The sequence below is a fragment of the Pinus tabuliformis genome, chromosome 2_2 (assembly GCF_031772625.1).
Source record: "Pinus tabuliformis cultivar Carrire ecotype Pingquan chromosome 2_2, CPIR1, whole genome shotgun sequence".
Classification (NCBI taxonomy): domain Eukaryota; kingdom Viridiplantae; phylum Streptophyta; class Pinopsida; order Pinales; family Pinaceae; genus Pinus; species Pinus tabuliformis.
Window position 1 is genome coordinate 1,098,718,443 of NC_142300.1, and position 25,312 is coordinate 1,098,743,754.

At 36.0% G+C, this 25,312-nt stretch overlaps 1 protein-coding gene across 1 annotated transcript; it reads left to right on the plus strand.

Annotated features, from left to right (window-relative positions):
- Window positions 1–1,512: 1,512 nt before the first annotated feature.
- On the plus strand, window positions 1,513–10,213 carry LOC149197226 (putative isoaspartyl peptidase/L-asparaginase 2). Its single transcript, XM_089405776.1, has 4 exons — window positions 1,513–1,814; window positions 6,879–7,112; window positions 7,368–7,454; window positions 9,425–10,213. The coding sequence occupies exons 1-4, from the start codon at window positions 1,656–1,658 to the stop codon at window positions 10,070–10,072; spliced, it is 1,128 nt and encodes a 375-aa protein (XP_089261902.1). The 5' UTR covers window positions 1,513–1,655; the 3' UTR covers window positions 10,073–10,213.
- The last annotated feature ends 15,099 nt before the right edge of the window (window positions 10,214–25,312 follow it).

Sequence of the window (25,312 nt, forward strand, 5' to 3'; positions counted from 1 at the left end):
CTTGAAATTCTTCACTAAATTTTCCTTGAAAAAAATAAAATAAATACTCATACCAATAAGACATTATAATTATTAATTCTTCACCAAATTTTCCTTGAAAAAAAAAAAAATACTCATACCAATAAGACATTATAATTATTAATTCTTCACCAAATTTTCCTTGAAAAAAAATGAATAAATACTTATACTAATAAAACATATTATAATTATTAAAATACTCGTTTTAGTTTATATTGACAAACAGTCGAGGGATGCCATCCATGAGTATCGAGAAGTGTTTAAAGAAATTATTTTCCAAAATTTCCTTAAAAATTAAATTAATAAATAGTGATACCAATAAGACATATTATAATTATTAATTCTTCACTAAATTTTCCTTGAAAAAAAATTAATAAGTACCAATACCAATAAAACATATTATAATTATTAAAATTTAACCAAGTTATTTAAAAAATAATAATAATAAACTTCAAAAAAATAATTAATATATAATACAATTATATATATAATAAACAAATTTTTTATTAAAAAAAATATTTTTTTACTAAAAATTAAAATTCTAGTGTTTTAATATTTTTTTCCACTTCAATATTTTTTCTCACTTTATTATTAATATTATTAAGTAATATTCAATTTAATTTCCATATTAAAACAATTCTAATAAAATAATATTAATAATAATCGTTACTTTAATATTATATTTAAAGTATCACTATGATTCTAATATTTTATCTCATGGGTACTCTCGACAAAGGTCTTTCCTCATGTGATTTACGCCGAAATTCTTCTCACAATCATAATATCATTTACAATTTCAATACCTTATCTAATTTATAATTATATATGCCACAGTCAAATATCATTATACATTAATACTCCCTTTTTTTTTTTAATTATATATATATTCATTACTAAATTATGCTTAAAAGCAAAGCAACATATTCTTTTACGAAGTTATATTCAATCATTTTACGAAGATATATTCAATCTTTAACGAAGATATATTCATAAATGGGATGGTGTGAAATACTAAAAAAACCACATCTAGGGAACAACCATGAATTACTAATAACAATATTCCCAGCTGGGGGGAACGTTTTCTCCTTCCCCAAAAGATTGAAAATCATGGTCAAATTTCACAACTTACAACGGGAATACAGCGAAGACGTCCATTTCCAACATTCGGATTCTCAAGGAAAAATTTAGATTCATGGTCTGCATAGAGCAAAGAAACGTCCCATTTCTGACATTGCTATCACAGAAGACGTGGAAAGCTCAAGCAACTAAGTGGGCGAAAATCAAAATCATGCGTGAAAATCTGAGGCAACTAATAGCTAAAACCCAAATTTAAAAAGTGCACATAACGTGATAGGCAGTGCGAAGATTTGAATCTTCCATTGGGGAATCCGACTTAGATCCCACTCACAGTCTTTGTCCACCACAAATTACAATTGAGCAGATTGAAGTATTGGATTCCGAGTAGGCAAAAATATCTCTATAAATAAGTGTTCCATCCACTTGCCTTTATGCAGGCTGCCTTACAGCTTTATTTGTGCTTGTGGTTGTTCTGTGGCCAGACAGGAGATCCTGCTTTCTGCTCTTTATCAACACTCACATAGAGAGAAAGTAGAAAGTAGGATCCCTAGTTCAGCAAAATGGGGTGGGCCATAGCTGTGCATGGGGGTGCAGGAGTTGATCCATGCTTGCCAATGGAGCGCCAACAGGAAGCCAAGGACCTGCTCTTGCATTGTCTTAATTTGGGAGTCTCTGCTCTTAAGGCCTCTGTTCCCGCCATTGACGTTGTTGAGCTCCTGGTGAGCAATCCAAATCCAATTAATGTTTTGTCTCAGTGCTTCTTATATGACCATGATAGTGACAGTTGAGATGTTTGAATGAATTGAATTACAGAGCTAGTTGTTTTCTGAATGTGAGTGGTGTTTTAAGCATGTGGAAAGCTAGGTTTATTTGGATGGTGTTGAAGCAGTTTTATATGTTTTGGGGTGGTGGAAAGATTGGTTTTCATAGCAGTTTTATATGTTTTGGGTGGTGGAAAGATTGGCTTATTTGGGTGGTGTTCAAGCAGTTTTAAATTTTTGGATGTTGGAAAGATTGGCTTATTTGGGTGGTGTTCAAGCTGTTTTATATGTTTTGGGTGATGGAAAGATTAGCTTATTTGGGTGTTGTTCAGGCAGTTTTATATGTTGAGGTGATGGAAAGTTTCGTTTATCTGGGTGGTGTTTAAGCATTTTGATGTGTTTTGGGGTGCTGAAAGGGTCAGTTTTCTTGAAGTATACAGATTGGATTATGTGTGTATCTGACTGGAGCCATATTTTGTGGCTTGTTGACATAGAATAATTATTGATAAGCCCTTATTTTTATAACACATTATCTGCTTTTCAGGTTGAATCATTTGAAAGCTTGGTTTTCTTAAAGTACACAGATAAATTTGTGTTGGTGTGTATGATTTTAGCCATATTTTGCAGGTTTTTGATAAGAAATAAGTCCTTTATATATCATCATTTGCTTGCCATGTTGGATTATGCATATCTGTTCTTGTTGTTGCTCCGGTACAATTGATGCAGTAGGTTCAGCTGTCATGTGTTTGAAAGTTAATCCGATTGATTGAAATATACACGGGATCTGTTCCGCCTGATGTTCTCCATTTGTATTCATAACTGGGTTGTAGGACCTGGAAAAATATTGTCCTACATGGTACATGCATCACAGGGCGTGATTGGTTTGGTGGTAGCCTCTATCACCATGGTAGTTTTGTTAAATTAGTGAACAGGTTGCCAATCTTTCTTAGTTGTTTCATGTTTTTTGAAAAAGAAATGCATCTCAAGTGGGTTGCAACACGGCACGCCCCTTGACAACAATGGATAGCTGCCTCTAAGCTGATTTTTTATTTTGTGTTGGCAAAGCCCAAGACTTAAACATAACTCCGTGCTTTTTAGGTGTCAATGTTCGCACCATTGCTTTGGAGGTCTGCCGTGGAATCGGAAACCCAACCAGGAGACCTTTTTCTCATCTCATGCATGTTTCCGTTCTCGTTTCCTTCTGTCTTGAGATTACACGGAATACTGCTCCTGGGAGTTGGGGAAGCTGTACCCAGTGTGTATGAAATGGCCTGTTGTTGGGAGCTTTTTGGGAACTCACTTGGCCTCTTTCTTTTTTTGGGAGCTTGTAGAAGTTCCCTGTCTGTTTAGGAGCTTCCAGACCATGATAAGCAGGCAGCTTCTACAAGCTCCTGGCCACGTGGGGTTTAAAATCATAAGAGATGTGCCAAAAACCAATTGAATGATCATTGCTTCTCATGCCAAAAAATCACTAACAATAAAATAATTAATCGAATCTATCAATCATGCCATTTAAAATTTTTCAAGGTTATGTAAATGGAGAAGGTTCATACGTCTTAACTCTTTATATCTGCTCACTCTCAATATGAGCTGCCAGGGTACGTCAAGTGAATAAACATGGGTATTTCTACACCAGTACTATGATATTGAACAATGCTAATTCATGTCTCAAACGTTTTATAGCTAGCTCACATTATTCCTATTGATTGATATAGCATTTTAGGATCATATACAACATCAAAAATAAGATACCAAAGACTTTGGAAGTTTGATGTGAGTTGAAACTAGAAACAATCAAATTCATCTAAATGAGAACTTAGAAGGAAGCAGTGGTTACCATCCAAAAAATGCAAAGGCACCCAAATACTAACTTCTCTTGGGAGCAATAGCAAAGATGGAGCTGGAACAAGGAATTAGAAAAAGATTGAATCTCATGGTTTATGAAATTGTTGGTGCTTTGTACATCTATAGATATGCAAATTCAATTTACAGATTCATACAATGGGATGCAGTTGTAGGTCACATTGCTAAAAATACCAGGGCTGTAGAGTCATGCATAGTTAGTAAAGGGTCGATTTCAAGTCAGACAAATCCAATTTATGTATAACATGGACACTTAAAAGGATTAAATTTCATAACACTAGAGGCTTAAGAGATTAAAATAGTTGATGTTACGAAATTAATCAATTTTGTTCTATTTCAGTTTCTTCAAGGTTTATATTCTTTTTGTGTTTTAAGCTCCTATATAATTTTAATTCTTTTTCTAATGTATATTATTGCCACTCCCAACCAGTAATTTCCTGCGAATTTGGACAAAGCTTCTAGCCATACCGGATACTTGTACCCATGTATTCAACTTACCTGCAACATATTACATTAATAATAATTTTATATGCATTATCTATCCTGGGAGGAGAAGGTGGTGAGTTCATGTTTCTTATCCCCTGCAACTCTCTAGCCCTGTTTTTCATTCCATTTCCTGCTTCTCGTTCTTTCCTGTTTATCATTTCTAGGAATATTTCCCGTTTCTGGTAACGTATGCCACAGAACAATCAAATTCTGCCTACATTAAACAGCCTGCTATTAAATATGACTCCATCATGCAAGTTTATAACAGTTCCTTTCCCCATGAAACAAATTGTTTTGGTTACTCCCTGTCTCTGCTAATGGGAGTCTGATCATAACAGTTAGCATCAGAAATTATAAAGGGCTTTATTAAAAGATTTTAAATTAAGTTTTTCTAGTGACAACCATCTGAAAACCCTCATGTAAGTTGTAACCAGTCTGTAAGGCTATGGTCCCATGGAAGGGGCTTGAATTTTTTTAACAGTACCTGCCATGACAAAAAGGAGAAGGTGACCCAGGGAAAATGTAGCATTTCCTTTGCATTTTTGGACTTGCAAGAGTGAATGCAGGGTTCACATCATGTTTTATCTTCATGAATGTATCCTAGGTTTTAGCAATTCGTTCTTTTTTCTCATGGTCTTTTTTTGATGTATCTTTGGCTGTAGAAACTTTTTTCTCTTTTGAGTAAATCAGCTTTAAGCTTTGATGGTTTCCATTGTTTTCCTTTTGGATCTCTGATCTCTGTCAAAAAAATATGCAGTACACTTCCTTTTTGTCACTGGGTCATTTCTTGCTACCTTCTTAAAATCCGAGTTTAGCATCTTAGAATATTGATGTACTTAAGGCTTTACTGACATATTTTTATAAAGAAATTTTGACAGGATTATATAGGGTGGAAGATCTTTGGCATTTTATCCTATAGTCCTATAGTTTCACCTAACCTTACGTCAAGAATTTAGGTAATCCCTTGAAGTGTTTGCATTTCTAATGTCTGAGTCACTTTCTTGAAAAAGTAGGCGATTCTGCCTATGGCTCGCCTTCCCTAAATATTACCTGTAGAAGTTTTGGACTATCCAATTTTTGAGTAAATCTGTATTTCAATTGTTTTTAATGAATTGCCGGAATTTATATCCTAATGGTGCTCCATGCTTTTCTTTTAGACACTAGCACTGACCACTACTTGTTACCTGCTTAGGATCGTTTCATATTTCTGGACTTTTATCCAAAAGCATTCACCATCTTTAGTTCATTTATTGTGTCAATATGTCCATTAATTTCTATGGAGAGAAATGTTATTAGGATGTTAGAATCTATCAATACATACATTTTTACGCTTTGAAATATTGTTGTCCTTTGTTAGAGGTTTGAGTAGAGGAAAAATTTTCAACCATTTGTAAGCTAGTGCAAGAACTTGGGCTATTTTTTAATGTTAAGTTTTGAATTTACTTCCTCTGCTCCAATATTTCCAATTCAAACATATCTTTCTAGTTTCCATCTCATTGTGTTCATTTTCCTTGAGAACATACTTTCTTGTGAATTGTTTCTCAGGAGGAATTACTAAGAAATACTTAACTTCAAGCCTTATTCCATATATGGCTTATGTTCTGTGCTAATTAGACAATGAACATTGACTAGGTCGATGCATGTTTTGATAGTGGGCATACGATCATTGTTTACTTTTCAGGATGCTTCTTCCAATCTGCAACTAGAGGGTTTAATACCTTTAATGCTTTTCAAAAGGTGTCATTTGACTTCCTCTAATCAACCTGCAGTCATACTCTCATGTCCTTACCACATTCAACACTTCAGTAGAGATAGACTTTGGACCTTCAACAAGCTTCTCTTATTTTGATTTTTTCTTTGTTCTCTGCAACTATTTGGTGAATTTGTTCGAGTCAAGAAGATTTATTCTGAAATGATTGGTTTTTCCACAAATCCTATTAACAGGTTTTGTTTGTAGCCAGTTTGAGTGTAATCTGCCTTAATCACGTAACAGCCCTTCAGAATGCATCGAGTTTTTCCATGTGTATGTAGCCTATCTGATTGTGAGCATCTGAAATTGTGTATCTTGGGAAGTTTCCAAGTTGAACGTTTTGCATCACAAATTGTGGTGGGATTACACCCGCTATACTCTTTAAGGCCTGCAAGTCCTGTTTAAGGTTATTAAGTCCTAAGATTCTTTATGAGAGTCCAGAGTGCTTCCTTTTCAACACAGATCTATCTAAATTTTCTTGAGTTTTGATTTGAGAACCCCTTGGGCAAGCTAGTTTCTCAAACCAATCATTTCCATGGCAATGCTTTGCAATATTGTGCTATTTGGTTAAATTTTAACTTTGGCACTTCAACGGTTTCCTAACATGGTTATAAACTGTGTATGTAATTGTTGTATTTCAATGGTTACCTATATCGTTACTTTTTTTGGATTGGGATTTACAGGTAAAAGAGATGTATCTAATTTTTCTTGAGTTTTGATTCGAGAACCCCTCGGGCAAAGCTAGTTTTCTCAAACCGATCATTTCCATGCCAATGCTTTGCAATATTGTGCTATTTGGTTAAATTTCAACTTTGGCACTTCAGCGGTTTACTAACATGCTTCATAAACTGTGGATAAAATTGTAGTATGTCAATGATTATCGATATCATTACATCTTTTGGATTGGTATTTACTATTTACAGGTAAGGGAGCTTGAGACCAACCCAGTTTTCAATTCAGGTCGTGGTTCAGCATTGTCTGCAAAAGGCACAGTAGAAATGGAAGCAAGCATTATGGATGGTTTCAGAAATAAATGTGGAGCAGTTTCTGGTCTTTCTACTGTTAAAAATCCCATTTCCCTTGCTCGACTTGTCATGGAAAGGTCTCCACATGTCTACCTTGCTTTTAATGGGGCTGAAGAATTTGCCAGAGCACAGGTTCAAGCTTTTCTCAAATGGAATTTGTTACCTTCATTTACTTGTGACAATATCATAAACAGTTCTAGACTCTAGTTTTAGGTACTAATTGAATAAAATAGTAGATTAGTAGCATGGAGAACAGAGTGTGTCTTTTAATTCCTTGTAATATTAACAGGATCATGCCAATCATGAACCTTAAGCTTATGATTTCGATATTATTTGCATCTTTTAGTGCTAATCTTCAATGGTGTTTCCTTCATGTGACAACCACAGGGAGTTGAAATTGTGGACACAAACTATTTCATTACTGCAGAAAATAAAGAGCGATTGGAGCAAGCAAAGAGTGTAAACAGCATACAGGTCTCTCTCTCTCTCTCTCTTTATTTGTTGTGTGTGCACTTGCATGTAATAGCTCTTAAAAGTTCACACCAGACTTCTCATATTCAAATGAAATTTCTACAAGCAGATAAAGTTATTTAGCATGTTTCCATACCAGTTAACACCATAGACATTGAAGCATAGTCTTTTGGTGTTGCTGTTATCCAATGGCATTTACTAAATGGTGTTTTTTCTTACAGATACTATGAGCTTATTATTCTTTTGCAACTTTACTTAAACATAAATATGAATTTACCTTCAAATAACAAACGTAAGGGTCAGTGCTTTGTGCTTTAACTGACATTGAAAGCCTATGTATCTTCAGTCTATTCAAGATGCCATTTGAAGGCAACCTGAGTGGATATTAGTCACATTTTGAAATGGCATGTTCTTAGTGGATATACTTTGTCAAAGGGAAACTAGCCCTCTTCTGAGAAGAATAAGTCTTCCATTAAAATGAAGAAAACCTCAGAATAACCCTATTCAATCAAAGAAATGTATCGTGTATTTCTAGGTTTGGAGTTATGGTGTTCGTTTCAGAAATTTGGGAAGCATGTAGTGTGAAGCATGTTTCTAGTTTTATACATTTGGTTATCAGGACATGGTCAAGGTGTTAAAGTGCAATACAGTAACTAGTCAATATCTTTTGTCTATTCATAGATATACTATTTTAAAAGAAATCTGGATGGGCATCTAGTCACATTTCGAATGTCATTTCCTCTGTGGAGGTACTCTGTCAAAGGGAAACAAGATCATTACTTAAAAGAACAGGTCTTCCGTTAAAATGAAGAAAAATTCAGTATAACCCTATTCAATCAAACAAATGTGTTGAGTATTTCCAGGTTTGGAATTCTGGTGTTTGTTTTAATCATTTGGGATACATGCATTGCCTGATTATATTTTATTTGGTCACTAGGACATGAGCAAGGTATTAAAGTGCAACACTGTCAGTAATAAATTTTGATCTAAAAGTCTGCCCTGTGACACATTGCTTGATCGCATGACTTCTGAGATACAACACCATATATTTTCCATCTATCGAGCATCTTTCTTTGCAAGTGGTCATCGTATTGTTTGTTCCGTGGTATCTTGATATGTCAATGTTAGGCATGATATTTGTATAGCCATCGCAACTTTCCAGATAATAAACTACAGATTTTAGTATCTAATGTGAGAAAGATTGAATAACCTACAGTATTTTATCTTAGTTTTGTTCGTGGTGATGGCATATTTGAGAAATAGAAAAAAGTAGGTAATTACTAGAAAACACCGAGCTTCTCATTGAAAAAGGAAATATTTTTGAGTAATTTCGAAAACAATATGTTTGTAATAGTGTCCATACAAGGCATTATAGAATTTTTGAAGATTGTTGCAAAACACTTTCAATCTTGGTACTTGCTTAAAATATGTATACTTTCTTGTGACACACATTTTCTCTATAGTATACTTCTTGGCGTTTCTAGTCAATTGCTTTCACTACTATATATCTAGAGATTGAATGAAAAATGACTTATCTGAGAGCATGGATCATGAATGTTTCTGTTAACTTTTTCTCACATGGAAACATCAATTCACATCAAAGGAAATTATTGTCAGTCTGACCATTGAAAAGTGATATATACCCCATTCTCGTAGTTGGGGCCATACACCTTGTCATTATATCCTATGTTCAATGAAAGCTGGAATCATGATAATAGTTGGCTGTTGCAATTGACTAGATTCTAAAATCTGTGGTTGGAATCATGTAGCTATCTTGAGTAGATAAGTAATCCAAGACACTTTGCGATAGGATATAACAAATTTCGTATGTTTTGAAATGTCTAAATTGTATTGGCAATGGAATTGCATTACTTGGTCAATTTTGTTTTCTTTTGTTGATATTTAGATCTCAACTGTGGTATTACTTTTGCATGCTAGTATTCTATCCTCACGTTTGAATTCTTCTGTCACAGTTTGACTACCGTCTCCCAGAATCTGACGATGCTGTTGGAAAACCAAATGAAAATGGGTTATTGCCTACAGTGAAAATTCATGCAAAGGGAATAGTAGCATTTGACAAGATCTTTCAGAATGGAGAACTGTCTCAAAAAGAATTGTCACCTTTAGAAAGTTGTATGCAAAATGGGGATAAAATGGCTTGCAGAAAAGGAATGTTACCGGAGTTTCAAATGAATGGAGTACCTATCAACATATATGAGCCAGAAACTGTGGGTTGTGTTGTTGTTGACAGTGAGGGACATTGTGCATCAGCAACTTCAACAGGGGGTTTGATAAACAAAATGTCAGGTAGAATTGGCGACTCTCCAATAATAGGGGCAGGCACTTATGCCAATGGGCTGTGTGCTGTTTCAGCTACAGGTGAAGGTGAAGCCATAATCCGAGCCACTGTGGGTAGAGATGTAGCTGCTCTTATGGAATACAAAGGGTTATCTCTTCAGGAATCTGTTGATTTTGTTATTAATAAGAGGTTGGAAGATGGTAAGGGTGGCCTTATAGCTGTGTCCAGTAATGGAGACGTTGCTGCAGGATTCAACACTTCGGGAATGTTCAGAGCCTGTGCTACAGAGGAAGGCTATTTTGAAGTAGGCATTTGGCAGTAGGATGCACCCTCTGTGCTTGTTTGATCTTCATTTGCATGTGCTAAAGTATAGTTGATGTTCAGAACCTTATCTACTGCTTATGATGTTTGTATTCTCACTCAATCAATAATAAAACTGCAAACAAGGTGTTGTTCACAGCAATTCTATGTTAATTTTTCTTTCATTCCTTTTATTTTTTTGGGAAACAGAGGACAATTACAAAAAGTCATGGTATCTGCCCGTTATCTAGGGTTCAATTCTTGTTGCCACTACTATAACCCTCCCAGGTTCACTTAAAGTTGGCCCCAGGAGGTGGAAGACTGCAACCTCGGGGGAGTGAAACTGGGGTCTCCAACTGATAACACTCAGCTGAGAACGTCTGGTTGCTTGCCCTTCACACGTGGGCTAATTCTATATTTGCACGTTAGTATCAATTGACAGTACAATGTCTTTCAGTGCACTCCATGCCAATCTTGCTTTTATGACGGGGCAAATCCTTTTATGATCATAACTGTAAAAATAAACTACGAATGTATAAATTTCAAACCGTGAAGAGTGGTTAACTGCTCATCAAGATCAGCTTTCATTTCCACAAGGAGTTAAGATACAGTTATTAATGCTGTGAATTTTAACCTAAAACACAGAATGAAGATAAAATCAATCATCAGTTTTAAATTTCTGAATTGCCAATAATGGCGCCAATCTAGGATACCAAACTGCTCATCAAGATCAGCTTTTCATTTCCACAAGGAGTCGAGATACATTTATTAATGTTATAAACATTAACCTAAAACACAATGGATATAAAATCAATCGTCGGTCTTCAATTTGTAAATTGCCAATAATGGCTCCAATCTAAGATACCATTGGTTCAGTCCATAAAATATGATTTTCAATTTCTAAATTTCCAATAATGGCTCCAATATAAGATACCATTGGTTCAGTCCATAAAATCTGATTTTCAATTTCTAAATTTCCAATAATGGCTCCAATATAAGATACCATTGGTTCAGTCCATAAAATCTGATTTTCATAGGACAGGGTGGATTTGTATTATTTTGTTTTGTAATGTCATTGTACTAATCCTTTTCCAAATACAAGTTGAAAAAGTGTGTAAACAGGGAGGGAAACTTGTAATTTATCTGTTTTTTTTGTTTTCAAAAGTTTTGTTTTCCAGACATGAGGCTTTTTTTAAGATAAGTTTAAAAGTGTATAAAACATGGAGGATTCTTTGTAATTTATTTGTTTTTTAATTTAAAATATTTTATTTATATATACAAGTTTTTTTTAATGATGTTAATTGAGGTGTATATATTAGAATATGATTTTTAAAATTTTCATTTAATTATCAATAATTATGAGGTGGATGGTTGGAATTTAAGTTCTATGGAATATTTTAGAGTATTTTTATATATTCATGAATTAAAGATTGAGATTTATCTCTAAAATGGGGATGTTATTCTTCCCTTTTAATTAAATTGATTAATTAAAAAAATGTCATATCAACAAGTGTCATATTAAATGAGTTATGGTTTTTTGGGCATGTGGTATTGATAAACCATGGTATTGGCTCATGATATTGTAACAAAGTCTGTTTACATATTGAGAATCTCTATACTAAACTAGTGGGTGAATCTCCATGGTTAAGAATTTTGTTATATGTTTTTTTTGAATGTATGTATGTTTAACTTATATATTAATTTTAGCATGTATATTTCCACAGTTTATATATTGTTGTTGATGAATGTTTCTGGAGAACTGTGTTGTTATCAAGGATTTGCCCAAACATGTATATTAATTCTTTTTGTAATTAATAAAAATAAAAATAATTTTTACTATTTTTTTTAATTTTAGCAACCTGAAATGCATCATGAAGTAAATATTTTGATGTTTATCATGAATTGGTGACAATAAATTTTTACAAGTGATTTAATTTATATAAATGCATTATTTTATATGTGATATTAGAGTTGAAAACGTTGCAAGAAATTCCTAATTTAATTTTCCCTTGATTAAATTAGGAGAAATTCAAATTTTGATTTTAGTAGAATACTTGGAGATAGTTAATTGAGATGACATGGCTCTTGTCACTCACTTAACTTAGTAAATTAGAGTTGGAGACACTCGAGTTGAGTTCTACATGATTGATTGCTAATTTGTAGCAATATATTTAAGTTAATTTGAGTTATTGTCAGTGTATTGTCACTACAATTAGGGAGGCCCAGTTAAGGGTGTGTAACTTTTTTTCACTGTCAGTAGAACTAGGGAGGTCCACTTAAGGGGGTGTAATTTTTTTCACATTGAGTGATCATCTACTTAAGTGATCAATCAACCCTAAATAATTGATGCATGGAGACAATTCGAGTTATTCAGTTGAGATTGGAGTTCAAGGGAAGTGTACTACTAGTTGTAAACTATTCCAAGTTGTACAAGTCATGCATGCAGTTAGAGAAGGACTTAATGGAATTGCACAATCCAAATTGGTGAATTTATTAGTTAATAGGGGCCTAATTCCCAAGGGAAAACACAATGAAATAGGGGCTTGGAGGCTTGAAAATTTGGCTAAGTATTGGTCAGGTTTAGTTAGTTAGACAGAGGATAGAAGATACAGGTGCAGGTTGTGCTCAAGCTTGAGCAATCATATTGTATTGATCCAGATTCTTTGATTAATGCAATACATATAGTAAGGGGTTTTGAGCAGTTTCTTTCCACTAGATAAATATCTGTGTATGTTTGTTGAATCTTGATGCATGTTAATGATTTGTGTTCCTGGTCGTGAATTTACTTCCGCAGATTTCCACTAGATAAATATCTGTGTATGTTTGTTGAATCTTGATGCATGTTAATGATTTGTGTTCCTGGTCGTGAATTTACTTCCGCAGATTGGTGGAATAGATTCTAGTCTTGTGATTTAGTAAATTTCATGAGCAGTTTAGGATATACAAATTAATTTCTACATGGTATCAGAGCTAGATTCACAGTAGAGAAGATAATTCGAATTTGTCATTGTAGAAGGTTTGAGGTTGCAAATCAGGTTGCAGGAATTCTTTAAGACCGAGAATATGGATTTCAATGGACTAAGGCTTGAGTATGCCCTTGAGGGAAGTTCAAATTATGTTGCATGGAAGGAACATATCGAGGCAGTATTGAAGGATAATGGGTTGAAGGAATAAATTGATAATGATGTTCTGAAACTAGCAGTAGTTGATGCTCAGAATCTAGTAGAATGGAAGAAGTGTGTTGCTAGTGCAAGGATAATCATATTGGAGGGAGTATGAGATCATATTGTCTCTAATCTCCATGGGAAAGAGACTTTGTATGCAATGTGGCAAGCACTGATATAATTGTTCTAGAATAGTAGTGACCACAGGAAGCTGGCACTTAAGGACAAGCTTCGAAGTATTAAGATGCAAAAGAATGAAACAATTTTGCAGTACCTGAGCAAGGTTTACATAGTGTCGTGATGAACTTGGCGGGGTCGGTGTTATTGTCCCTGAAGAAGATTTGGTAGCTCTAGCCCTCTTGGGATTTCCCAAGAGCTGGCATAGTTATCAAGATTCAGTGAATGGTAGAGAAAAAATACCACGCTGGGAGTGTTATGGTCCGATCTAATGCAGGAAGAAATAAGACGAAGTAACAAAGACGAGACTTCATCCAAGGTCGAGGATGAGGAGAATTGTGCCTTGGCTGGAAAGGCAAAGAAAGGGAAAGGGAAGAAATCCCAATCCAAAATAGAATCTAGTTAAGGGGGCAAGAAGAAAGACTTGTTCAAAATCAAGTGCTTTCACTGTCATGAATTCAAGCACTATGCCACGAAATGTCCATACAAGAAAGAAAACAAGAAGACCTCAAGAGGAGCGACATGTGAAGCTCTAGCTTCATAATTCGAGCTTGATTTTACTCATTGCATGCATGACAAACACAGTGATGGGAAGTGTGTGGTATCTTGACAGCGGTACCTCATTCCATATGATAGGTAACATAAATTTCTTCAGTAATTTGGAGGAAAAGGATCTCAAGATGCATATCGATATGGGAGATGATGGAAGGTAAAGTGCGAATGGGATCAACACAACCACCTTTTAGAGGGAGCCGGGCTCCCCTCTCAGGCTCAAGGATGTGATGTTTGTACCGGGTCTAAAGAAGAATTGGGTTTCCGTCACCATGTTAGAAGATAGTGGCTACGATGTGATATTCAGCGAAGGAAAGGCATTCCCGAGACACATCGCCACGAGACAAGTAAAGAAAATTGGGGTTCAGGTGAAGAACCTCTATAGGTTGGATGTGGAACATTGTGTTGCCTTGAGCACAAAGGCAGAGAAGGTGCAAAGCCGAGATGTCGAAGAATTATGGCATAGAAGACTTGGCCATTTACATCATGGAGCTTTGAAGATCATGCAACAGATCAACACATGCCTCCCCAATGGAGCACTAGAGCAACATAACACATGCAAAGGGTGTACATTTGGGAAGTACGTAAAATCCACCTTCAATGATCAAGACAACAGGGCGCATGCAATCCTTGAAAGGATCCACTTTGATGTATGTGGACCTTTCTCAACAGGCTCCACTGCCAAGCACAAGAATTATGTTATATTTGTAGATGATTTCTCATAGAAGCGTTGGATTTAATTCATGCAGAAGAAATACCAGACATTCTCCAAATTTGTTGAATTTAAAGTACTTGTTAAGAAAGAAACTGGCAGGAAAGTGAAGGCTCTAAGGAGTGATAACGACAGTGAATATGTGTCAAATGAGTTTAAATATTTATGTGCAAAGGAACACATTCGACAAGAGTTGACAAGACCCCATAACCCACAACATAATGGGGTGGCTGAGAGGAAGAATAGAAGTATTGTGGGAGCTGCATGGGCGATGTTGCTTGATTAGGGCCTATCTCCACACTCGTGAGCCGAAGCATGCAACACATTAGTATATGTACAAAACAAGAGTCCTCATCGGATTCTTGGGATAAGTAAACCGGAAGAAGTATTTTTAGGGAAGAAACCATATGTGTCACACTTCGTGATCTTTGGATCATCAGTATATGGCCATGTTTCCAAGGAAGCAAGGAAAAATCTAGAGCCGATAATAGACTTAGGCATATTTGTGGGATACACTGACACACCTCACAACTATCGGGTGTACCTGCCATCTCTTAGGATGACGGTTGTTCGTAGAGATGTGAAGTTCGATGAAGAGAAGTAAATGAAGTGTTCCCTTGAGAGGGAGCTTCAACTACATGCAGATCATGATCTTTTGACTCTAAAGGAAGAAAATCAAGAAGATTTGGAGCAACCACAAGCAGAGGAACAAAGAGTGGAGACAACCATTCAAGCAGAGACATACAGGGAAGAAAGGGACCGGACCAGGGAAGCTGACAAATTGTTGCAGGATGCTAGAGAGAATGTTGGAGCACCCACATCACAACACAAGTAGAGGAGGTCACCATATTAGTTCACTGGCTACATGGATATGATGAGTGAGCTAGTAGAGACAAAACCAACCTCATTCGAGGAAGAAATAGAGCAACCAGTATGGGTTGATGCTATGTTAGAGGAGTATATCTCCATTGTCAGAAACAATGTTTGGGAAGTGGTCCTAAGACCAACAAAAAAGTAAGTGGTGGGTTCAAGATGGATTTACAAGGTAAATAAGGCAGCAGACGGAAGCATCAAGAAGCACAAGGCCATATTCGTGGCCAAGGGGTACTCTCAGGTAGAAGGGATCGATTATGAAGAGACCTTTGCTCCTGTAGAAATGAGCTCTTCCATCAAATCAATTCTTTCTCTGGCTGCACATATGGGGTGGAAGATCCACTAGATGGATGTGAAGACAACATTCCTCAATGGAGTTATTGAGGAGGAGGTGTACATTGAACAACTTGAAGGTTTTGAGACCTTCGACAAAGAGTCGCATGTGTGCCGCCTAAAGCGAGCAAAGTATGGGTTGAAGCAAACACCTCGTCCTTGGTACACCAGGATCGATAACTACCTTACCGAGTTGGGATTCACCAAAAGTGAAGCAGATGCAAAACTTTACCACATTCTGGTAGAAGGTAAATTGTTGATTATTGTTCTTTATGTTCACTGGTGATGAACAACTTATCAGGGCTCGCAAGGAGGACCTTGCAAGAGAGTTCAAAATGAAGGACATGGGATTGATGCACTATTTCCTCGGTTTGGAAGTATGGCAAGGAGGAGGGGAACTATTTGTCTCTTAGGGAAAGTATGTCAACGAGATACTTCAGAAATTCCACATGGACATATGCAAACCCATGGAGACTCCTCTAACGACCAATGGGAGGAAAGAGGATGCCACTTTAGGTGAGGAAGTGGATGTTACCATGTACAAGAGGTTGGTGGGTTCACTTATGTTGGCATTATGCCTAATGTTTTTTCCTTGATGGCAACCTACTTAATAAAATTGTCAACATGATGGTTATGCAGATGCTACATGTGAGATAGATAAAGAAATATCAGTTCAGAGACAAAAGAATGGTAAAGTTAAAGTGTGAGAAAGTATATGTGGGTCTTATGAAGCAAGATCACGTACATAAGGAGGTATGGTGAATAGAAGTCACGTACAATTTCCTCACCATGGTATTGGTCCATAGTATTTGGAGCATCAACGATATTTGATCCCGTTAAAGAATACCATTGACATTACTAAGGGACTGGCCTAAGCTATTGAATAAGGCTTATGCTATATAAGGAAATGAAGATCAAGTGTTGGGTTGTGAAAGTTTTGTGTTTTCTATGAATGATTTGATCTAAAACATATGTGCACCAAGGAGCAAGGAAAAGACACAGATATGAAAAATCTTAAGTATGGTATCATATGTGGTTGTTTGAGTTGTTTGTTGAAAATATATAACCATGATAGATCTGTGGTGTTGATGATACTCTGACATGAATATGAGACACTAAGGGTTACAAAGTATATTCTATGGTTCTAGCAAAGAAATGATTCAATAATTACAAATCTGTATGTTGGCTTGCCTCTAAGAGGACGCGTACATATGCAAATTTTCTTCTCGGTAGTCGCGTATACATTATGCGAAAGTTCAGAATCTATATGCAGGTGTCAAACATGATAAGCGCATACGTATGCAAATTTTATTTATAATAGTCACGTATACATGCTAGGGTTTGCAGTATGAGCTAATGATGATGGTTGATCTGTTATGTTATGTTCACTATTGTCGGTTGATGAAGTCTCTCTTATAATAATTTGTGTTTGACAATACTGATTGCGCTGAATTGATTATGAAATAGAATTTGACTAAGTGATGATGCCACTGTGTGATTATTTGTATTTGGTTTAGTGATTTGTGTTGTCTTCAGTATCTGATTAGGTGATTGATTCATTGGTATAGTGATTCAGATTCAGTTATTAGTGTTTTGAGATTTGTACGCAGGTACTCTTAAGGAGAAGCACATACATACACGGTTATTCTGCAGAACAATAGTGTCTATATTTTGACATATGGTTGATCAGGGTTTGCAGTAGCAACAATTGGTTTTTGTGATGGGTAACACTGTTTGGCTTGGTATATTGATGAGTAGTTGTGCATCGATATGATCCATCTTGGTTCAATTTGATCTATTTGTATTGATTGATTCAATCATTTCTTTAATGATGTAGTTGGTTAAGTGATTTGGTACAATGATTGGTGTTGGGTCTCAAATATGCCCATGTTTTCATCATACAATACCACCATTCATAACCTATATTCATGTATTTTTAACCCATTTCGTATCATAATTCCATAACTTTCCACCAAATACATATCTTGCACTATATGGTTGGTTATCGTTAGTTTTCTTGACTCTTATATGATTAAAGATGATTTTTCTATGATTTTCTAATGATGATTTTTTTAAGTTCCTTTGTCACAGGGTTCCATTGCCAGAATTATTCACAAGTTAGTTAAACTAGTTACAATAGTTTAAGTACAGGATGAGATTGTTGTAGGTGAAAATATGAAGTTTGTAATCAAATGGTGAATATTATCGACATTACGAGACTTGCATCATGCTCAAAATACCCTCTTTCATATAACCCAAACACTGTTATTCATCACCAAAAGGAAGTTAAGGTCAAAACAATTCTTAAGTACAAAATCTTAAGTACATAATTGTTGAACTGAACGATTTCGGTTCTAAATGGTTTTGGTTCTGAACGGGTTAGCCATGTGGAGGACCACAATTTGAATAAATCACTTCATGCTTAAACAAGGAACAATGTTGTTACAAGACAATGCAACTCAATGTAATTTAATTTAGGATCCTTCACGTGTAGAAATTCTCACTGTAGATTAAACTGATTATGCAATAAACTAAAGAAAAATACTTAATCTACTTCTACAATCAAACTTGTGGAAGCTTAATTGATTTTGAGCAAGATCAAACAAAACACATATAATAGAGAAGAAGAATCAATCACACATGAAACACAGAAGAATACTCTGGGGAAAGCCTCAACGAAAAACCCCGCTATCTGTATTATCATACAAGTGGAAATATCTCAGGATTACAAAAGGATTTAGCTCTCAAGCTATCCAACTCTCAGTACAATCCCTCACTGTTGCTCATAGACAAAATAAACAACACATATGCCTGCTCCTCTGTCCTCCAAGCCTCCTATTTCGTTGTGCAGTTTCTCCTGGGTCCTCCAGCTGCCACCTGTGTGATTCTCACCTCACATATTGCTCTGAATTCTGTAGTAACTGCACAATCCTGAAGGAATGAATTCCTTCTGCATGGATGATTTTATTTTATAGGAAAATTCCTCCAACTGATAGTACACTATCCCCGTCTTTAATCTCAATTGGGTCTTTGTTTGAACTGACATGCATTCGTTATTTATGAGAGAATATTCAGTTATCTGGAGTACACTAGTTTCATGCATGCATGCATTAACTGACTGAAATCACAATTAGTTCCTCAAACTGTTTGGAACTAATTTAACCAGACTTAACTCAGTTAACTGAGCTAACTATTTACAACTCAAATACAACTCATCCTTATCTCCTTAATTAAGGGATAACTTCCTCAATTAAAGGGATAACTGTTGCATGTCTTCACAAAGACTTCATGTTTGAATTTCTCCAACTAATTAACTCAAGATGAATTAATTAATTATTTTTCAAACAGCTGGTGAGACTAAATTCGAATTTTAATTCTCAATTTTAATTCAAGGACAAATTAAAATTGGAATATATCCTGAAATGCTATCTTCAACAAGAAAGGAATTCAACTCGATCCTAATCTTGAACCTTTGGAATGTTTTGCATGCAACACTTCTCTCAAGTGTTGTTGCTCCAACAACTCTAGAAAAAAACATCCAACCTGAATCAGAATGCTGCCTCTATCATCAAAGTCTCTGACTGCTATTGCCTCTGTCGATTGAAAAGTCTGCACCTCTGTGCCCTTCAGTATCTGACTGCTCTAGCCTCTGTCACTTTGATCTCTGACTGCATCAATCACACTGATTCCTCCTACTGCATCCGTGCTGTTGCTGGTTTTATCTCCCAGCACTACATCTGAACTGCACCTCCTCTCATCATGTTGCATCGTGCTGCCTAATTGCACTGCAACTCAATTACTGAGAAGTAAGTAACTGATCTCCCAACTGACCTCCCTGTTGGGCTAGAAACACCCTATGATGTTGAAGTTCCCTCTACTGCTCCATCTGCATCTGTCTCTACCCACTCAGCCAGTGCTACTACTCCTCATCGAGGCTCCCGTAGCAAGGACTAATCAAAGAGGCTAGGCACCTCAAGGATCTTGCCCCTATTTCAGCCTTTATGGGACTATCACTTCACATTGCCCCACCTCACACATCGAGGTATGGCTGCATGTGATCCCTCTGCTGACTTGGCTCGAAATTCCCCCCTACTGGAGGTCTTTGCATGAGTGGATGCCTCCACTCGATCTCCTCTCAGCATCTCCAATTGTGGCTCCTCCAAAATTGTCTAAGACTTCTTCTGGGATTGCATATTGAGAGGTAATTTACTCTCCCTCTCAACCACCAAGTCTCTAACATTTTCCTTGCTCCTCAAGGCTTTGCATGCATCTTGAACCTCAAGAGAATACAGGTTCTGTACCCGTGAACCGATATGTTTCACTTGTCCCGTGGTGATGTGTCTAAGGAAAAACTTTCCCTTACTAAAGACAACATCATAGCCTTTGTCCTCCAACATCGCGATCGATACCAAGTTCTTCTTGAGTCTACACACATACTTCACATCTGTCAAGGTAATAGAAGCTCCATGCTCCCTCTGAAAAGCAATTGTGCCCACTCCTGAAACACTATATCTTTCATCATCACCCATCTCTATGAGTATCTTGAGGTCTTTCTCCTCCAAGGTACTGAATAAACTTTTATCGCCGGTCATGTGGAATGAGGCTCCATTGTCAAGAAACCAACCACAACCCATCATCGATGAAACCATGCATTCAATGAGGGTGAAGTCCATCTCGAACTGAGAGGCCAATGCCTCACCTTCAGATCCTTCCGAGGATCCCTTCTTAGACTTCTTCGATGGGAAATTAGTCGCATAATGACCCATCTCATGACAATTAAAGCATCTCACTTTAGATTTGTCACCCTTATTCCCTCCATGAGAAAAACTCAATTTGGGATGAGAATCCTTCTCCTTCCCTTTCCTTGCCTTACTCGCTAAGGCCGGATTTTCTTCATCCTCCTTGGATGAAGAAGCATCTCTGGTGCTCCTCCCGATCTCCTCCTACATCATATCCGACCACAGTCGTTCCCAATCTGGTAGTTTCTCTCTTCCATTCACAGAGTCTTGGTAGCTATGCCAGCTCTTAGGAAGACCGAGGAGAGCAAGGATCACCATGTCATCATCGGCTGTTGTTATTCCTACACTTCCAAGCTCATATCTGTAGGTGGTGAGCTTGTTCAGATGTGTAGAAATCGTGTCGCCCTTTTCACACTTGTTTTTCCAAAGCTTGTCCTTGAGCGCCAGCTTCCTCTGGTTGCTGCTGTTTTGATATAGGTCCTTCAATGTCTTCCACATTGAAAATGGAGTCTCCTTCTCATGGAGACTCGAGACAATATGGTCTTGAACTCCCTCCAGAAGAATCCTCCTTGCTCTCACCACACATTTCTTCCATTCCACTAATTCTTGGGCATTAGCTGCTTCTCGCTTGGGGACTTCGTGATCAAGGAAGTCCTTCAAACCCTTATCCTCTAATACCGCTTCCATCTGATCCTTCCATGCTATGTAATTCAAGCTTCCATCCAGGGCATACTCGAGTCTCAAGCCATTGAACACCATTGGTGAACTTTGAGATGTGATAAGAAATCGATTTTGTAACTACAATCAAGAACTTAAAACTTCAAACTTCTCCCTTCTTTGTATACTATTCTTCGCTTTGATCACCTTTGCTTCGATACCATGTAGAAATTCTCACTATAGATTAAACTGATTATGCAATGTCCTAAAGCAAAATACTTAATCTACTTCTACAATCAAACTTGTGGAAGCTTAATCGATTTTGAGCAAGATCAAACAGAACACATATAACAGAGAAGAAGAATCAATCACACATGAAACACATAAGAATACTTTGGGGAAAGTCTCAGCTAAAAACTCCACTATCTGCATTATCATACAAGTGGAAATATCTCAGGATTACACAAAGCTTTAGCTCTCAAGCTATCCAGCTCTCAGTACAATCCATCACTGCTGCTCATAGACAGAATAGACAACACATATGCCTACTCCTATGTCCTCCAAGCCTCCTATTTCCTTGCATAGTTTTTCCTGGGTCCTCCAGCTACCACCTGTGTGATTCTCACCTCACACACTGCTCTGACCTCTATAGTAACTGCGCAATCCTGGAGGAATGAATTCCTTCTGCATGGATGAGTTTCTTTTATAGGAAAATTCCTCCAATTGAGAGTACACTGTTCCTGTCTTTAATCCCAGTTGGGTCTTTTTCTGAACTGACATGCATGAGTTATTTATGAGAGAACATTCAGTTATCTGGAGTACACTAGTTTCATGCATGCATGCATTAACTGACTGAACTCACAATTAGTTCCTCAAACTGTTTGGAACTAATTTAACTGGACTTAACTCAGTTAATTGAGCTAACTAATTACAACTCAAATAAAACTCATCCTTATCTCCTTAATTAAGGGATAACTTCCCCAATCAAAGGGATAACTATTACATGTCTTCACAAAGACTTCATGTTTGAATTTCTCCAACTAATTAACTCAATATGAATTAATTAATTATTTTTCAAACAACTGGTGAGACTAAATTCGAATTTTAATTCTCAATTTTAATTCAAGGACAAATTAAAATTGGAATATATCCTGAAATGCTATCTTTAGAAATGCTATTTTTAGCATTTCTTGTTGCTATTTTCAACATCATGAATATGCATAGCTGATTCGAAGTAATCCGAAATGCCTAGATTGGTTACAATTGTTGAAGTTGCCATAGATAGAAATATGTTGATTAAATTTGCATTTGATAGTTGCCTTTAAAAGGATGATGTAATTGAACTCAGGGAGGAGGATGTAATGTTTTGTTGTTATTAATGTTATAGACTCTATTTCGAAGGATTTAAGATGATGTATGATTGTTCTTAAGCTCTAAATCAAATCAATTTCGGCATATCTTACTGTGAGTCATAGTATTTATGTTTTGATCTCCATTTTACTGAAGTAGATTATCTTGCTCCAGGCGTGGGAGGGCCCACCACATCTGGAACCAAGCTCTATAGTTAGATTAGATTTAGGAATTGTTTACTATGTGATCTTACATAGTATAGTGAGTGATCGTTTAAATTCCGAATGGTTTGAATGATTTTGTGCTTAAGCTTTCACTTCAATTCTGTAACTAAGCTTTATGATCAGTCCATAAACATTGAGTAAAATTCAAATCATTGATTAGCTCTTCTGAAGAATTTCATTATACTAATGCATTGTAAATCGTTCTGATCTAAATTGAATTGTGCATAAGTATTCTGAAACCGTATATTTTGTCACCATTTGAATGCAACAAGTGTACGTGGATGTCTCAACATAAAATAGTCAAAGTAGCATTACCATTGAATGAAATTTGAATCTGTAGCTAATATTTTATGAGTCAGAACAATTTCTATTGAGAATGTGTGTTTTCCATCGAATACAATTCAAGTTTTGTAGTTAACGTTTTAAAAACCAGAGTGATTTCAGTTGAAGAGGAGTGTTTTTCATTAAATGCAATTTGAAGCCAGAGTGATTTTCATTAATGAATGTTTTCATGAGTGCAATATGAATCTTATAGTTCAACATTTTGATTTCGATTTGAATGATTTTGTTTTCCATTAGATGCAATCTGAATCTTGTAGTCAAAGCATCTCGATTAGGAGTAGTCTACGTTTGAATTGGCATTGCAATTGAAGTAATTTAGTCTTGAAATGGTCATTGCAGTAATTTAGTCTTTTGATGATTAAGTAAAGTAGTAGATTTGTCAGACCCGAGATTTAGATTTAGTGTGCATGCTTTTAGAATAGGATTCCATGTTTTCGATTAGCATCAAAGTGTGTTAAATGAATTCTGCTTTTATTAAGCATTGTTTTAATTATGTAATTATCTTCTAAGCATTTCATAGTTAACATGTCAGCGTGGTTTCATTGTAGTTAAATTTTACTTGCATTAAAGTTAAGTTTGATTGAATTAGATTGAGATTAAAATTGTTTATTTGCATTTTGTACTTAATTCAAAAATATGAATTTGATATTGATTTATGTTAGATTCTCTGATCCTGCGTTACCTTCACTTGCGCCTTGAAGCTTATGAGTCCCAGATCGATAGTTTAATGTTGGAATTATAACACATATAATTTCCCCAACAATTGGTTTTAGAATTTTTATTTGATATTGGGCTTAAATGATGGAAGTGGGTCTAGTATGAAAATATGATGAAAAGTGGCCTACAGGTTTGATGTTGTGATTCAGGTGGATCTTATATGAAATATTATGAAACGTGGTCCACAGAGGTGCTATGGGTTGGAGCCTTCAGTAAGGGAGTCGTAGCTTCCTTCCAGTGGTAGCTGGTAAATCTGATCAGGGGGTTGGAGCTCCTTTTTGATGGGTGCTGGTAAATGAGATTAGGGGGTTGGAGCTCCCTTCCAGTGGGTGCTGGAGAACACGAGAAGGTTGTAGCTTTCTGCAAGTGGATGCCTGCGTATGGGTATGAGTATGCACCAATATAATATTTTAAGATGTTTTCCTTTATAATAAACGATGAAGACAGAGACGAGGACAACAATGGTTTTCTCCCACATTTGGTTTCCACCTAAAAATCTTGGTGTCCTCATGTGTTGCTATGTTTCTTATGTGTGATAGTCTATTATGTTATTACTTCTCATGGTTACTATTTAATTAAATACTAATGAAGTAATGATACATGACTTAAAGTAGAACAAATGATGAAATATATGAAAAGTTAGTTCACTGGATATACATTGTTTTCCTTCATCATAGTCACATTCTGATACATTAGTTTACTTAATTACAATGGCGTACACAAATTTGAATATTAAATTGAAAGATTTAAGTGAGTTTTAAAATATTGATTCGCCCCCCCAGTGTTTTTCCCAACAATTATAATTAAAGCAGGTCACTTCAGTTGAATCTTAACTGCTTTGAGTGGATCAAGGATGATGGGAAAGAAGAAGATAGCTCAAAGGAAGAAGTCAGAAAATTGTGGTAGTGATTGCGATATATCAGATGCAGCGACAATTATAAATGTCAACAAATATTCAACTTTGAGAGCACCTCACTTTCTATTGATCAAGAATGAAGAAGACAGTAACAAAGAAATATCATGTATGTTTTTTTTAATAATTGTGGTCCATTTCCCCTTCTATGTAATAATAATGATAGTGAAGATGACAATAAATCAGCTGAACTTTCTCTCATGGGTAAAAGTGAAAGTAAGCATTCTAAAGAGATAACATATTAAAAAAGGATGGCCCTAGAAGCAGAAGAACAAGGCAAGTCAGAAACAATGGATAATGAAGGTATGTTTATGCTAAGTAATGATAACTATTAGGAATGGAGAGAAGAAATAAAGTCTAAGTTAATGAACCAAGGGTCTGCTGTTTGGAATTTACTATGTAATGGTTGCACTAAAACCCCTCCATTAGGTGAAGAATTATGAAAGAATAATGTAGCATTAAATGTGATCTTTCGTAACATACCTGATTCAACTTTAGGAATATTATGC

Excerpts from the sequence above, each read along its gene's own strand:
- LOC149197226 (XM_089405776.1), top strand. The coding sequence starts at position 1,656 with ATGGGGTGGGCCATAGCTGTGCATGGGGGTGCAGGAGTTGATCCATGC. Across the intron at positions 1,815-6,878 it reads TTGACGTTGTTGAGCTCCTG|GTAAGGGAGCTTGAGACCAA; the intron begins GTGAGCAATCCA and ends TACTATTTACAG. Across the intron at positions 7,113-7,367 it reads AAGAATTTGCCAGAGCACAG|GGAGTTGAAATTGTGGACAC; the intron begins GTTCAAGCTTTT and ends TGACAACCACAG.